Source organism: Narcine bancroftii, chromosome 4 (assembly GCF_036971445.1).
Source record: "Narcine bancroftii isolate sNarBan1 chromosome 4, sNarBan1.hap1, whole genome shotgun sequence".
Classification (NCBI taxonomy): domain Eukaryota; kingdom Metazoa; phylum Chordata; class Chondrichthyes; order Torpediniformes; family Narcinidae; genus Narcine; species Narcine bancroftii.
In genome coordinates this window covers 36,276,255-36,293,130 of record NC_091472.1, presented here as the reverse complement: position 1 = coordinate 36,293,130, position 16,876 = coordinate 36,276,255, and the positions used below count along the sequence as shown (strand labels likewise).

Below are 16,876 nucleotides of genomic sequence, written 5' to 3'. Positions count from 1 at the left end.
GAATGTGAGGAGTCAAGCAAGTGCTCATTAGAAATGAAGTATTATGGGTTAAATCAGGAAGGGTTATAAAAGTATAATAAAATAAGGATCTTCAAAACAGGATAGCAAGTAGATAGCTTTAGCAAGTCTTGGGGATTGATTAATGAGTAAAGAACAAAGACATGATATTTCCTGGCTAACAAGTTTGCAGGAAGGCACATAAACTGATAAGAAGTTAGAATCCACGTGGGCAGAATTACCTAATGCTAAACCAATCCAGGAGGCAGAAGAATGTTAGGGGGAAGGTATCTCTGTACTGAAATGAAATGTATAAAAGTTGGGTCAGCCCCAGTATCTGTGTGTATTCCCAGGGTAAGGGGAAGCACCCAACTTTGCATTGTTGTAATAGTATAATAAAAGTTCTTTGTTCTCAATTTTTGTCTTGAGCAAATTCTGTGAAGGTACTTCTGTTTCTCACAAGTGTATTACTTAAGAGTGCACGTAAATTTGAACAATGTGAGAAAATACAAAACAATGGATTTGAAAGGTTTAAAACAAATGAAATATTTTATCTGTGCCTAGAGAAAGACCAACTCCTCTACATGCAGAGCCATAAAATGTAAAGTTATCACTCAAACTGAGAGTTAAGAAGAAATAACTTTGCATGAGTTTATTTGAGCTTGGGATGTTATGCTATGCATTGGCTAGAAACTATTGTCTCTTTTAAAATAAAGTTGCTTGAATGTTGAAGCCAGTAATACAGGCTTTATAGATCAGAGTTACTGCATGGAAACAGGCTCTCTGGCTGAGTCTGCATCATCTATCAGCTATCCATGATTTTCCTCTCGTTCTTATCAATTCCCCCAGATTCGACAACTCACATACTTGGGAAACTCACACTTGGGAAATTTATAGAGGCCAGTTAATCTGCCAATTTGCATGTCTTAGGGAGAAAACCAGAGTGCCAGAGGATACCTACAGAATCATAGGGAGACCATGCAGACAGCTCCTGAGGTCAGAATTGAAACTGGGTCTCTGGCACTGCAAAGCAGCACATCCTAAATTAAAAGCTGATTGATTTAAAGCGGATGTAATAGATTTGTTTGGCTGAATTTGCCATGTCTTTTATTATGAATTTTGATTATTTTAAGGCTGTAATTTTTTTTAGCCAATAACCAAATTTCAATTCATTGGAAATATCAATTTGGAATGATGGGAATTGTTGCTTTTAAGTGATTACTCAGACATATAAAAGAAATGGTGGCACTGCCAGAGCTACTCTAATGGCAGCTCTAACACTGATATGGATCTGGGAGAGCAGGCAGCAGAGACAGTGCTGCTCTGCAGGGTCCAGCTGCCCGGTCCTAATGCCAACAGATCCATACAGGCTTTAAATGGCCTATTAAAGAAGCTGATGGTGTTTGTGCCCAAGATGGCAGCGTCTGCTGGCAGTGACCACAAGGGGTTGCAGACTCCAGGGGATCAGCGCAGGGCACCAGAAATGGGGAGAGCATTCTCTGTTGAGAAGGAGAAGCAGAGGAGACCACTCTACAGAGCAATGATCATGGTAGTGGACCAACAAGGGGCTCAGAATCTGAAGGACCCATACAGGCTGCAGACAGGCAGTCAGTGTCTTGCAGTCAAGGGACTTAAAGAATTGGGATTTGTGAGTGTGCTGAGGGCACTGAAGGCTTCCTGATCATGTCGGAGGTTTGGATCTGGAGCTCGTATTGCCAATAAATTGATTGGGTCTGTGCAGTTACAGAGGCTGCGTGACTACTGGAGGCAAATCCACGGACACTGTGTTTCTGAAAAGACCTTTTTTTGCCATCAATACTGATGACAACTCTGTTATTTACGGCAGGCAGAAATAAATTTTGTGTAATATTACAATTTCTATGTTGTATGATAATAAAAGAATCTTGAATTATATTTGTAGTTTGAGCATGTACATTAATTGTCTGAGGAACAAAATCTTGAGTGTTTTGAAATGGGCTAGCAAGCCTTTTAGTTGTACTAAAGTGCTGGGACAAATTACAGTCATAAAATTAGATGAGCTATTCAGTATTCAGACGTTGCAAGGATACACGCGGTGAGGTTGACCCATAAAGTCCTTCTAACTTGACTTTCAGTAATTGCTCTTAGTTTGTGGGACATCTCTCCCAATTTAATCTTTTTGCCAAACTTAAATGAAACTTGATCTTTCATCAGTTGGTTTGTCATGGTTGTGTATGTCCATCGCAACACTAGTAAAAGTGAGTCACAAAAGAATGTAAATGGATGAATGGGTCATTTAGGTGCCTCACACCTGCTCCACTATCTGACACTACCACATCTCATCTTTTATCTCAGTGGTACTTTCCGGCATTGTGTCTATAGCCCTCGATTCCTGTTATAAGTAAAAATCCATCAATCTCATACATGATGATGTTCAGTCACAGTTTCACTATATTTCTTTGGAGTAGAGAATTTCACTGATCCCCTCACCTCCCCCGTCCCCACTTAAATGAAGTAATTTCTTCTCATCTTCTTGCCTTTGTGGAAGTGAAGTTCCTTTGCATTTTCCATCATGTGGAAAAGGATTGGTTCACAATAGATTAAATAAATTCCAACAAAAGCAAAACATGGGAATGATTGGGCATCTGTGGAGCCAAAAAGTTACAGGTTTGGACCCTCCATCAGGACAGAGGGATCAGGACAAATTTGAGCAGATCGAAGGAAGATGCGATAGGGGTTGGTAGATGATAGGCGAAACCACTACCCCAGTAGGTTCAGTCGAGAGCTGGTGAAAGTCTCATGGGAGTTAAGCCCACTGGCTCGGAAGGTGTTCTCCAGAGTCCTAGTTTTTTTAGAGGGGCATTTTCGGTTGATTGACCATCAGTCCATCAGTTTTTGTCTGTATGAATGAGCCTGTGATCAGAGAAATTAACCAGTCACGTTTTTTCTAATCTTATCTGAAGATTGTTTTACATTTTCCTTAATTATGATTTAATATTTCATTGATCTGAATTGGAGGAGTTACTTCGATATGGAGTATTTTATGTTTGCATGTTTCTAATTGTATTTGTAGATAGAATACAGCATGGAAAAAGATGTTTCTGTTCATGATTTGAAAGTACATTGAAAGCATAACAATCTTTTTTCCAAGTTATTTTTAAACATATTTTAACCTTTCTATCTTAAATAATGACCTCATATTATAAGCAATGTGAACTATTTAATCATATGTAGACATGTCACAAAATGCTTCAGCTAATTTGCTTTCAGACAATACCAACCGCTACATGAGAAAGCAGAGAAGTTGCACAAACAAACTGGTGGGGGGGGGGGGGGAAATGTCCAGTTGATTGTTTTTGGTGAATTGATTCCAGAGGGCATGGTGGTTAGTATGGAACACATTGTTGAACTCTTCAGTGTACACTTGTTCGTATGGACAAGTAGATCAGGTCTTGGTTAAGCACCTTACCTAAAAGATCATCTCTTTCATCTTTGTTAGTTCCCTTTTGTATTGCATTAACTTTTAATGCTGAGCCTGCAACTTTTTGCCTAAAGTACTATCCAATAGGCAAAGCTTCCTGTGTTGTGTTTCAGGGGGACTTGGATATTTTGTTAACTTTTTCAGCTGTGAAATATAAAGCGATTTTTTTTTTTGGTGATATTCTAGTGGTTGGAAGATTTTAAATGTATGTTAGTGTATTAAGGTGCTAAATTTTATGGCAAGAGAGCTGATACAATAACTCGAATAATTATTTAATGTCAGATGCCACTTATGCAGCACATTGTGTTGCCTGGTTTTAAAGCATTGTTTGTGGTCTTGTGATATGTCAGCTCTGGAATGAAGTACATTATTGACAGTGTTTTAGATGCAATTTATTACTTATTGCCAGTAGTAGATGTTGTATGTGGATAGATTTCACAGCAAGGCATGATTCTGTCGCAGCAGCCATCCATGGATGCCTGTCAATCCATCTTTCTACTCCGCCCTCCCAATAAAAAAAATTACCTGCATTCTGAAACTCTGATCTGTGACTTTTTCATTGTCTAATATCTCTCTGTTTGAAAGATAATATTCTGGCATCTAGACCACTTGCCTAAGCATTACTCTCTCCCTGCTGCCTAGGATACCACTTATGGCAGCTGTCAGAACCAAAAAAAAGCAAGGGGAAGAAAAATCACTTTTTCAGTATTTGACATTCTAACATAAAAGCTGTCTACAGGTCGACATTTGTGGCAACATTTCTAACATTGGAATGGTAGTTTTTGTAATTTCACCTCCGTCTCAACCATTTATTATCATATCAGAAGCATGTCAGTAATTCCTTTCTAAATGTCTGCTTCTTTAGAGTTGAGACCCACATCAAGGGCTTTACACTGAACGACGCTGCCAACAGCCTACTCATCATAACGCAAGTTAGGCGGGATAATCTGAAAGGTATGTCACACATTATGACCTTTACATCATGTTAATGCCTCTGCAGATTTTCATGTAACGCCTTTCGTATGCTGTGATAAAGGAGTCCATTTAGCAAATTACCTGCTTATCAAGAGTCTTTTGTAATAGCTGAGAGACATAAATTACTATATATGCATCTATAATACAACTGAAGCTGAATATGAATGTACTTGTCATTTGGCCACTTAGTCCAGTTTCCATTCCATTTAACAGAGAATGGTTTTGTCTTAGCTAAACCAGTAGGCTGCAGGCAATAGACTTACGGAGGTGGGGTGGTGGGGGAGAAATCAAAATATAAGCTTTCAAGAATGTTATTGCTGGATGAATGAACAAATTCACCTTTAAATAATTACAAAATCTAAGGCAACCTTGCGGCAAAGCAATATTAATAAAATGTTGAAAACATTTGAGTTTTAATATAATTATAGCAGATAGAAAGCATGATGTTTAATTGCTCTCAAATGCATTTATTTCCAATTAAATTCCCCTGGTGTCTATGTGTGTACAATGCTACATTCGGTAATAGTTGAACATATAAAGCATGCAAGCAAATGTTTGTTCAAGTTTAACTTCATGCCAATGGTTTCATTTTTATTTATAATTGTGCATTTTAAACATTATGCAGGAATGATTTTTCAATAGTTTTATATTTTATTAATCCATTAAATATTATTTAACTCTAAATCTGCAAAGCCACTTTCAAACTTTCTTTCTGAAAGAAAAGGTGAATCCAAAGGTATAAAAATGGGAGGGAGAGATACACAGATCTACCTATATATTGGATTAATTGAGAAACCATTTTTATGTGTTCATCGCAAATAAAGTATATTTACAATATTTGGTTATGTTTCTATTACCTTAGTCCTATGAATCCTTTTCATTGATTTTATTTAAATATTACCTTCTAGATGGTGTGGCAGCTCTGAAGGAGATGTTGCAAGCTAATCAGCTGCCCAGCCAGATTTCTGTTGCAAGACTAATTCAAGCTTTGGGTTTGAAGGGAGATGTGGAACAAATTCAATCTGTGGAGCAGTTGCTGGGAGATCTACCAGAATCGATTAATTTATCCAGGATGTTATTTATCAATAATTACATCCTGGCTCACATAAAGAAGTAAGTAAACATTTGTCAAAAATTGCATTGAGATATATTATGAATATAAAATATTAATTCCATTAATTTCAAAATTGACTTTCAGTCAATTCCAATGATATAATTTGTTAAAAACAAAGTTTGTTCTGCTCATTTTAGATGTTTGCTTCTCTTTTGATAAACAAAAATTTATCTACACAATCAAGAACTTGGAATCCAGAAAAAAATACTTGTACACAATTTTTCATTAATATGAATTACTTTGGATAATACAACACCTCATGCTTTATTTTGTTATTTTTCGTCATTCTATCTTTCTTTCTCCTATCTTTACTGGTTTCCTGGAAATAATAAAAATCATTATCTTCTGTACGTTCAGAGTTGTAACGGTTGTATGATGACTGATCATGGTTACATTTGTGTTTAATTTGAAATATAAAGTGTTTTAAAAAAAGTGGTTATGCACATATTCATCTAAAGTCATTTCTTTTGAGCTCCCATTTTATTTTATCAGTCTTCTCAACCATATTAAAAATGTTTGATATAAACCAGTAAATAGTGTTTTTTTTTAATTAGCAATGATTTTAATTCATGAGATACTGAACAGTGCCAAACAATTTGAACCATTTATTTCCTCTCACAGAGAAGGGCTCTGAACCTTTGCAAAATGGTTTTCCAGGACAGTTCCAAACAAATTTGCAAGCTATTTATAAATGAAGTTCAAGTGGAATATAAATTGTATTCTATGGCTTTTTGCCACATAAATCATACTAATAAATGATGCAAAAAAATAGTGTGTATCTGCATACATTTTAAATGCATATTTTGTAGCTAAATCTTTCCCAATACAGTAGCACATTGAGTATGGTTTACATTTCCCTGATGCAAGACAGTTTGTAAATTAGGAAGTTACAGGTATGATCTTGCATGTGCTATGTTGCTGCAATGGGGTTCAGAGAAATGGGGAAACAGTACAAGGGTTTTGATTTTTTTTGAATTTGGAAAAGATGTCAATGTGCCATGAGCTATTTTTTCTGCATTTTGATTCAGGTGTTTGAGAATAACAAGTATTTATGCCCAGCTGCCCTTCCGACAAGCCCAGATTACCTCCATTTCTTTTACATTTTTAGTTCTGGCATGGACTGGATCGAGGATATTGTAACAATATAGATGAGGCTATTTGTCACTAATTTCAGAATGGATCTTTTGGAAAAAATATCGACTTTTGCATTCATTTGGGAAAATAAGTGGTGTCTGGGAAAATGTGTTATAAATATTTCATTGAATGATCAAGAATATTGGACATTTTCAGTTTGCATTATTTAGAATCTGTTCCTTTGGTGCAAAAAATTCAGTTCACTTTGTAAATTGCCTGAACAGATAGCCATGACGATAGTCTTTGTCATTTAATAGAATTTTTTTTAAAGTGCACATCATGGTGATTTAGACTTTTCAAGGTCATAAGTTCGTTACCGTAATGCATCTGATTACTGTTGATTGTGTCCATTCATCTGTGAATTCTTTTCTACTTTCATAATTTCTGCTTCATTGCAGTAACAGCTGCATAGAAAGAACTCATTTTGTAATATTTATGGGGAAAAAATGAAACTATTTTTTCTGCTTTGTTTCGTGTCCTGATGCTTTTAAAATTCAGCTAGGATATAATGACAATGTTTGCTATTCTTTCAGTGGGAATGTTGATGCAGCCGTGCAATATATTGAGCCCATGTACATTCCAGAAGAAAATTCTCAACAGCAACCGACAAGCATCTCCTACGTGTTCCGTAAGGTTTTGGAAGAAAAATGTGAAGAGGCAATAGATAAATGTAAGGTTACCTGGCTATACTTGCTGCCTGATGTGTGTCAGCTAAAGCATGAGCATGTTTTATGTACAAGCATGAGCGATACCAATATTGAACCAAATGCCTTTTGGCATTTGATATTTCCCTTTACCTTTTGTGAGTTGTCAGGCACCAATTAATTCTTAATTCACAATCTGATTTTGGGATGGCTGTTGCCTGGCCTGCCTGAGAGAGTTGCAATATTGCAGACTGAGGTATATGCTCACTGGTAATGCTCATGCCAGAGCGACTTTGGAATGTAAAGCATTGGCAAAACAGCATCTGATGCGATGAAAACATCTTCAATAGTCAACTCTCTATTGTGCAACTTTTATGCAAATTAAGCATATTTCAGCAACTTAACTGATCTGTTCGACCAAACCCTTGCCTTTATATTTGACGTCGATTAAAATCATTGCTCTTTTTCACCATGGCCATTCCCCAGAGCTGCCCTCAACTCTTGTTTTGAGAAGGCATGTAAAGATTTTAATAGCCGAGTTAGAGTATTGGTTTATCCCTTCAAGGTTCGATCAGAGTGAATCGCTCCACAATTATTCTCCACTGCAGACATATCTAAACCACTGTCTCCACTACTCAATAAGAATTACTTTGTTTGTAACCATCTGGTTTGTTGCCTCTCCTATTTTCCCTCCTTTTCCTCATACCAGGTAAACCTGATGTTTCAGCCAGCCTAGAGGCTTGCTTTTTTTTCCCCAATTGTTCCCCCTCCAAGCTACATCTCATCTCATCTGTCAGCTTGCTTTCCTCCCCCCCCCCCCCCACCCCTTTATTTAGGCTCTACCCTTGCTGTTCATGATGAAGGTTAATGAATTGCCTTCTGTGAATGCTGCCTGAACTGTTGAGTTCCTCCAGGATTTTGTGTGTTCCACAAATATTTTTAATTTGCTTCTCTATATCGGCTTTTATGGTTTAAACTTGGATGGTCACAAAAGTATGTAGTATCTTTGGAAAAATAGCCCTGCTCCAGTGAAAATGATCATCAACAGAATTTTTGAGAGTTTTTTTTAGGCATTATGTACGTATCTAATAAAAATAGAGCAGTCTGGTTGGTTAGCAGTTGGAACCCAAACAAATAATAACATGAACCCTTTTAATAAATAATTAGTTTGGCCAATGAGAAAGAACTTTGGATTTTTTTTAGTTAACTAACATGTGTTACATTTTAGGGAAAAAAAATAAATATCAACTTTAAAATTGAAAGCTTCATTCTGTCCTTGTTCTGTTGCACTCCCACCATAAATTGTACATTTCAGCAGACTTGAATAGAGCAGCATTTCACCAAGCAGATTCATGTGGGTCTTTCACCTATGCACTTTTCCCTTCTACCATCCAGTAACCTTTGCATTGCTGAAAACCCAATTAAATGCAACAAGAAGTTACAATAGACTGTAAAGTGAATTCTTGTGTTACATTTTTCAAATATAATTGGAAAAATACATCACATTTTCTTTTGTCTTCTAGTGAGTGCCATGGCTGAACGATTAGCTAACCAGTTTGCAGTGTACACACCAGTGACAGACCTCTTTCTACAGTATATAAATAATGACAGAACAGAGGATGCCAAATTTCTTTTACAGGTATGCATCAAGAATTGTGTATTGGTATTGCTTTCATGTTTCATATTTTTAAAAGAATTTAAAAGGCATTTGTCATCTTGTATTTTTAATACAGTATCTATTTAAACAGTTGGAGTTGCTCTCCAGCCCTGAGAAGTTGCACATTTAACTTGATTCCAATTTGAGCAGCATTTTCAACTATGGTTCCTTAGTGTCCTGTTCAGCATCTTATCACTTAATGAAGCACATTTATTCCTCAGAGTATCAAGAGAGATAAAATGGGTGAATATTATAAAACTTAAACATTTTTATGTCATAAAGAATTAATTTATTTTTCCTTTAAAGAAAAATTAAAGCAGTCCCATCAACTATGATCATCGCTGTCAACTGTAATCCACAGGAATTTGATGAATATTCTTAACTACATGAAAATAGCTCTAAAACACTTGAAGCTCAAGCTATATTGGGCAAAGCAGCTGGTTGAATGACATGTAAGAAATGGGTGTTGGTCACATGATGCCTCAAACTGCTGTGCCATTTGACGTGATCAACTTCAAACCCACCTTCCACCCTGATTTGTAATTCTCTTTGGTCCCCAAAATCTTATCTTTTTTTTCCCCCACTCTAAATCTTAATTCCCTTTACACCAATGCACCATGGTGTATTGTGCTCTATTTACAAAATGCACTGCCGCAACTCAATGAACCCTTCTGGAAAGCATCATGCAACCCTTTTCCCCTTAGCACCCGTAAGGACAGAGTAGGAAAACAAACACAAGGAACTTCATTAGCCTCTCCAAGTTTCCTTTCAGATGTAAAATATCTTGCCTGTATATGTATCAATCAACCATCATGGTTGCCCAGCAGATAAGGTACATCCTACCTGACCTCACTGCTGGTATTGTCAACCATTTCTCTGTCAGCTAAAATTGATAACCTATTACCACCTTCTTCTGTTAGATAATGAGCAAAGACATTAAATGTTGACCTTACCAGCAGTGTTTGCATGTTGAGAATTAATTTTTTTTAAAAAGGTGTGTTCTGTTATTATAGAACAGAACAAATTTTAAATATTGTGAAGGAATATTAATACTTTGATTGCATGGAAAATAGTTATTTATATTCTTTAAGTGCCATCCAGTTGGATAAAAGCAACTACCATAAGTAACGAGATGTGTTCCTCCTCGTGAAATGAAGATCAGATTTTTGTTTTATGCTTTCACTTTCCTTACAGCTTTATTGTTCTTGAAATAAGTATCATGGAACTTGTATTTTTATTTTAAAAGATGCAAAATTTATAATATTTTTTGCAATGCTTGCCCCTAGAAGTGAAGCCTGTGTTTGAGGCAGGTGCATTCTTCCAATTTTTCTGACATAATCTGACATAAACTTGATTGGGTGGGTAGCCGTCACTGCTCATATTCCACTTATTCTGTGAAGATTTAGTGTTGCATTTTATTTTTATCAGTCATGTTCTGTCTGTAATTTTCCAACAACTCACAAATGCATAAATTCATAGGTTGCTGTTACTACATGTTCTGAGTTTGCTGTAAATGACAGGGTGATAATCTTCAGAGAATGAGACAACAGCGTTGAGGCTTTCTGATGGTTTATGATGTAAAACAGCAAATGTTGAGCAGTCTAAGGGGAATAAAAGCTGCCATTGACAGTGTATACACATGCACTGACAACAAGTCTATTCCCAGCAGGTGGCAGCCAAACAATCAGTGATCTTGCAGATTGCTGGGTTCATGGGAACTCACGCTGTCAGCCTGTGCACACTCTTCTCTCTGACAATAAACAAGGCAGCTTTTACTGGAGTGCAATTAGGTTAATAAATGCAAAAAAAAAAGCCAACTAAACAGTACTTTGCATAGCCCACCATCAATTCAGAAAATATAGTTGAACATTTAGACTATTTAACTTGGTTATCTCTTCTATAAATTCTAAAATAAAACACAATAGCAGAGGATAAATTTTAACCAGATTATTTGTTAGAGGAAAAAAATTTGACCTATGTAGAATATAACAACTTTTCATGGTAGAGTTTGACACAACTGTCATTTCCATCAATCAACTTTCCCATCTACCCATGCCCATGACAATACAGTAGAAGTACTAAAACCTGCATTGGTCGGGGATTGGGTCGGTCTGGATTTTCCAGATTCTTAAGCAGTACTTTTGAAATTCATATTTAAGGAGGAATAAAGAAGAGATGAAGAGGTAAATTTTGATAGTTTATTAACAAAGCATTTTTCATATAAATAAAAGTACCCGAAAAAACTTATTTGTTCGTTTCCGCATCTGTAGCATTTACGTATGCACGCACTCAAAATCCCGCAAAATTTAAAAAGTGTGAGCGTTTTCAAAAAGTCCAGATTTTAGGACTTTGACTCTACTTAGATGCTATTGCCTTGTAAAGGTAAAAATTCTAAGAAAGCTCTTTTTGAGTTTTATGACAAATTCAAGCAGCTGTGCATAATGTTAAATTGTATATTTTCTCCATTGATAGTGGTTAGTATTTGTCAAGTTGTGTCCTGTGGATAGTAACACTACACCTTTACGAAACAATGTTGGGCTCAAACGTCTATTAACTGAACAAAGATCATAAGGGACAAAATCCCAACCAAATTCTTATGAACTGGGATGTCATTGTAAGTCTCTTGTCTCTTTGGGAGTCGAGAAGTCCAGATGTGAGGAGTTTTTTGGAACCTCCTTGAATTATTAGACTGATAGCTTCGATCCAGGAGTCTGTTTTCAGAGCCTGATTTTGAGCAAGCAACAACAAAGTGGATGTAATTGGTGCTTTGGTGCAGGAGATACAAGCCTGACAGAGGGTTCACGTGCCCAGCCAGTGTATTTTGCTGAGACGCCGTAGCTGGTATCTCATCAGTACTTCCAGGTATCTGCTTTCCCCAGTGAACAGGAGGGTAAGGGAAAAATCAATGGAATTCAATTTTTTTTTTGTCAGGTTTGATGTCTTGCCTGACTTTCAAACATACTTTTCCTCAATTGGACTGGCACACTGAAGGCACTGGCAAATCTTTTCCTGCATTCTTTGAGAGATGCCTGCTGGGATATGGAAGGTGATCTTCTATTTCCAAGTCTCATTGAAGACCTTTGTTGTCATGGGGCAGTTTTTCATCAGAGAGCCAGGTGGCTATGGGATCTTAGTGCAAGATTCATGAATGCTTCATTGACGGAGTCGATGATAACTTGATGCTCAGCATTCCAGAATGAAGCATGCACGTGGTTTACTTACCACACTTCAATGGGTGAAGTTGGTGTACCTTGTTACTGACATGGGCTGACAATTTGTGCTGTTTCTCCACTTAAGTGAAAACTAATTGTGATCTAATCTGGTCACAAACATAAATGGACTAGAATACAGCAAGTTTTTTTTTCCAGAAGTATTTTAGCAGAATAGGGGAATTTTACTCTGCATTGACCTTGAAATATTTAGCTTTATATTGAAATTAAATAAATGTATTAAATTGTTATATAATATTCTCCCCCGTAATTCTCAATGCATCTACAGAGTGAATAAAGCAATCTCATGTAACATGTAATGTTACATGTTCTATATCATTACATGGCAATAAAGGAATTTTGCAATGTATTTAAATAATAAATATTTTGGTTATTTTGTATGAACAGTCAAACTCTTGCTCTCAATAAATTTGAATTAGTGGTAAATAATATCTTTGGTTGGGGGGGGGGTTGATATTTTTTTCAGAGATGCCCTGCAATTACAGAACAGAGAAGGAGTTTGGTTTCATTCATAACTAGGACTGCACAGCAAGCTGGGCAGGTATGTGCACTGAAGATTCAAACTGCTGATTTGTTTTGTGTACTGTGTCCGGGGGCTGGGGGGGGTAAGCACTTGTTCCTTTTAATAAGAATCTTCCTATTCACTTTGAATCTTGTGATGTTTATTAGCAAAGACCTTGAGTCTGCCTGAAGTCTGCTATTAGTAAAACAAGCGACATGCATTATTATCTGTTCAAAGATGAATGTGTGGTCATCTTTTTTTTAACCTCAATAAGAAAGCTGCTCCTTGTCAACAGCAGCCCCACTCCTGCCCTAACCATGCTCCTCTGAATGTAAGGTTGTAAACATCATCCATGTGGAGGGAGGGATGGGGAAAACCCACTATTCCTCCCCAGGACATTATTTTTAAAGTTATTTGAAGCATGATCAATTTTGATCCATTTGAAATTTTCAGCTGAATGAACTGGTGTCTAAAATATCTCTGCTAACAGAGAGGATGATAGAGCAAATAATGGCAACAAGTACACTGCTGCATAGCAGCTCTTGAGATTCGGTTTTGATCCTGACTTTGGTAGCTGCTTGTGTGGAGTTTGCCCTGTGCCCTATGCGCAATTGGGTTTCCTCCAACATTTCAAAGACATTGGTCTCTGTAAAATGTCCTCCATGCAGGTGGGTGGCAGGTGAATTGGGTGGAATGAATAGAGTACGAGAGCAAATAGGTTGGAGGGAGATATGTAGATGTATTGAACCAGAGGGTGTTCTGGGAACTGACCTAATTCTTAATGGCTTAAATGTCCTTCTGATGTGGAAGGAATCACAGCAAAAACCGTATTCAAATTATTTCCTTTCAGGAGTCCCCTCTGTTTCTGTTCAGTCTGTTTGAATGGCTTCATTCTGAAAAATGTTGGGATTCATGCCATACTTTTGACAGCTTCAGGATGTCTGAAAATGTGTTCCATTGTAAATTGTGTGGGTTTTTACTTCCTCAGGCTCACAAAATCCTTGGGCTCCTTGATCTGATCCAAGATTTTCCAGAAAAAGAACTTGCATATGCGTACCTAATGAAATGTCACGGTAAACTATGTAACATCAAGCTTATCCTAAAGCAACCTAGTTTATTGGGGCAATAATTGCATGGGTTTGGCTACAGTTGTAAGGCTATTCAAATGTCTGTTTTTCTTTAGCATTAGATAATAATGTGGATTCTGCAAAGGCTTTGTATGAAAAGGTAAAAGAAGAGAGAATAGAACCAGATGACCTGTTTCTGAAGCGGCTTGCCATGCTTTTGAAAAGTGCAGGGGAACCTGTCACCTTCACTGAGCCGCCTGTGAGTATTGCTTTGTCTAATTGTTTCAGCCACTGATGTGTTACCCGGCAGGGTATATCTAGGATAAAGTGATCACTATGAATGGAAAGCACTCTACAAGGTAACTCGTGTTGGGAACTGTTTTTGATTTAGGACATCAGTCAAGAGTAGGATTCAGCTACTTTGTATAGGTTCTACCAACATCTGATGTTTAATTTTCAGTATTACTACAGGTGAATGAAAAATCTAAACAATGTGGCTACACAGCCTGGCTTACCATAGATGAATGAGTAGAATATAGGTCCCATACAATGAATTTCATTTTTAATGTTGGAGGAATGTGCTCCATGGAAACTTCATGACAGCCCTTAGAAAGCAACATTTTTATGCTGCTCCTTGTTTCCCCACCCCCACCCCCAGGGAAAGTGAAAGTTAAAAATGGAGAAACTAAATTCAAAGAGCGACAGATGAACGTGCAAGTCTCTTTATATCCCAACCATAGAAAATTATACTAACCTATTATCACTTAATACTGCATTATTGAATCCCTACTCATCCCAATAGAGTTGAAACTTTTAATATTACCTCTGGAGCTTGAGTTTTAATCCAGTCATAAATAAGGCAACACAGACAAGTAAAAACATGGGTATGAAAATTATAAAAACCTCAATTTTTCTAAACTAAGGTCAACACAGTTAGCATAGTTGTAAGCGGAGCACGTGCAGCACCAGTGAGTGACCTGGGCTCGAAATCAGTACTGCCTCTAAGGAGTTTTGATTTACCTCTGGATGCCCCGGTTTCCTCTCGGCCTTGGGGTTTGTAGGTTAATTGGTGTATTTGGGTGGCACAGGCTCGTGGGCCAGAATGGCCTGTTACCCTGCTGTATCTCTAAATTGAAAATGAAAATTGTGAAGGCTGCGCCTACTTTTCTCGGCCGGCTGGTCCTTTGGGAAGTCCGCGCCTGTTTCCCTGGACTGATCTTTCTCCGCTGAAAGTGACAATTCACTGCCTGAGCTTCGGTGACAATTCTTCACTTCCTTGCTCCTTTAGCAAGCTCACTCCTGCCTCAAAGGTACTCTAGAGCAAACTAATTCTGTTGTTCTACAGCCTCTTGTTTTGACTCCAAGCCACTGAATGTTGCTGCAGGTACCATATATACAGTTGAGATGCAAGTCAGTCATTATCTAATTAATTTCCTTGGTCAGTGTAAGGTGATGAACGGTCTGCCCTGATCCTAATGTGTGCATGCTGTTTTGGTCCGATATTTTGATTGCCCACCAGCAATAGTCTGGTTTGATGTACAAGAATAAACAATGAAACCTTCACTGCTATAAGATGCCCAACATGAGAAGATAGAATTGTGAGATTTCCCTTGATTGAGCTGCAGGCATTTGAGAGATTTCTCATTACTGTATGGAAGGAATTTGTTGACAGGAGAGTCACCCCATTAGACTGCAGCAAAATCTGAATCCGAATTTCAAAAGAGAAAGTTTCAAATGCAAGAAGTGAACATGGAAAGCAAGTGTTTATTTCCTCTGTTTTCACCATTTACCTCAGTCATTTTCAAAGGGAGCTGCAAAACTGTATTCATTCAGCTGGCACTGAATTATAGTCAGGCTTAATTCCATCACTGTTGAAAGGGTCAGCAAGAACTCCAGACATGTTGGAGTTGAGTCATATTTTGCCTTTCGGAACATAATGTTATTCAGGGAATTGTCCGCTGAACTGAAAGTTATCTGCTCAGACCATGCATTAAACGGTGTCAGTGATGGCTGGCCTATTAAAGATTCTTGCCTCTAAGAGGGTGTGAGTTTAAGTCCACTCCACAGGCTCTAACCTGACACCCTCGTGCAGGGGCAATGCTGACATTGTTTGTCAGAGGAGGTTTAAAACAAAATTTGCTCTGCCCCATCAGATGGCCTCAAAAGATTTAATGGAGCTCTCTCAGAACAGAGAGTTATCCTTGTCTTCTGATCAGTCTATTTATCCCTTAATTAAGATCATCATACTGTGGGATCTTGCTGTATGTTGTGTCTCCTACAGCATAATGATTGCACTTCAGAAGTACAACATTTTGTGTAAGCACAGCGCAAAGGGATGTGGGCCTAATGTAATTAAATGGGATTAATGTTGATAGGTATTATGGCTGACTTAGTCCACACCAGAAGGACATAGTAGACTTCATATAATTTTCTTTTCTTTGTTGAAATAGGAGAGTTTTAAATTTTATGCAGAAAAGCTGAAACGAGAAAAAGCAGCGGAATCGTCTGATGAAAGCTGAGATGAAGATGGAAATTATCAGACACTTTTATACTGTTGAGGAACCAAAATGATTATGTGTATTTCTGAAATGTGGTGACTTTAACTATATGTTTCACTGTACAGGATATTTAATGTGACAAATAAAAATTTGGATGAGCCAAGCCTATCTCTTATGCAATCCATTCTTTTTCTTTCTCGGTGTTTATAATTGCTGCCATTTTATTCATTAGGTTATAATTTCTGCTTCAGCAATTTATGAAAACATTGAAATGACTGTAATTCCCATGTTGGCTATGGTTCAGTAATAGAACTTGAGACATTTCATCCAGGCTAGCGTCAGTGCAGTACTGAGGGTATGCTGTATTGTCACAAAGCAGGTGCTTGTGAGTCTCGTTGTGCATTGAAAAGAGCTCAGTCGTTCTGGAGTCTTGCTGCTTGTGGTTTTCTTCCTCCTGCTTGACTGAGTTCATCATTTCCATAAATGACAAGGTGGCACATCTACAGTGATCTAGGTTCAATCCTGATCTCGAATGGAGTTTGTATGTCCTCCCTGTGACCATCTGGGCTTCCAGTATATGCCCACTGAGTGCAAAAGC

The 16,876-nt window shown here is 37.5% G+C and overlaps 1 protein-coding gene across 2 annotated transcripts in view; it reads left to right on the top strand.

Annotated features, from left to right (window-relative positions):
• lrpprc (leucine-rich pentatricopeptide repeat containing) overlaps positions 1-16,441 on the top strand; it is a 162,708-nt gene extending 146,267 nt beyond the window's left edge. For both annotated transcript variants that reach the window (XM_069931064.1, XM_069931065.1), the window contains 8 exons: positions 4,323-4,411; positions 5,341-5,545; positions 7,214-7,350; positions 8,848-8,963; positions 12,678-12,752; positions 13,702-13,786; positions 13,897-14,039; positions 16,231-16,441. In XM_069931064.1, the coding sequence (XP_069787165.1) occupies positions 4,323-4,411; positions 5,341-5,545; positions 7,214-7,350; positions 8,848-8,963; positions 12,678-12,752; positions 13,702-13,786; positions 13,897-14,039; positions 16,231-16,299 (919 nt within the window). In that variant the 3' untranslated portion in view covers positions 16,300-16,441. The remainder of the gene's footprint in view (positions 1-4,322; positions 4,412-5,340; positions 5,546-7,213; positions 7,351-8,847; positions 8,964-12,677; positions 12,753-13,701; positions 13,787-13,896; positions 14,040-16,230) is intronic.
• Positions 16,442-16,876: the final 435 nt, after the last annotated feature.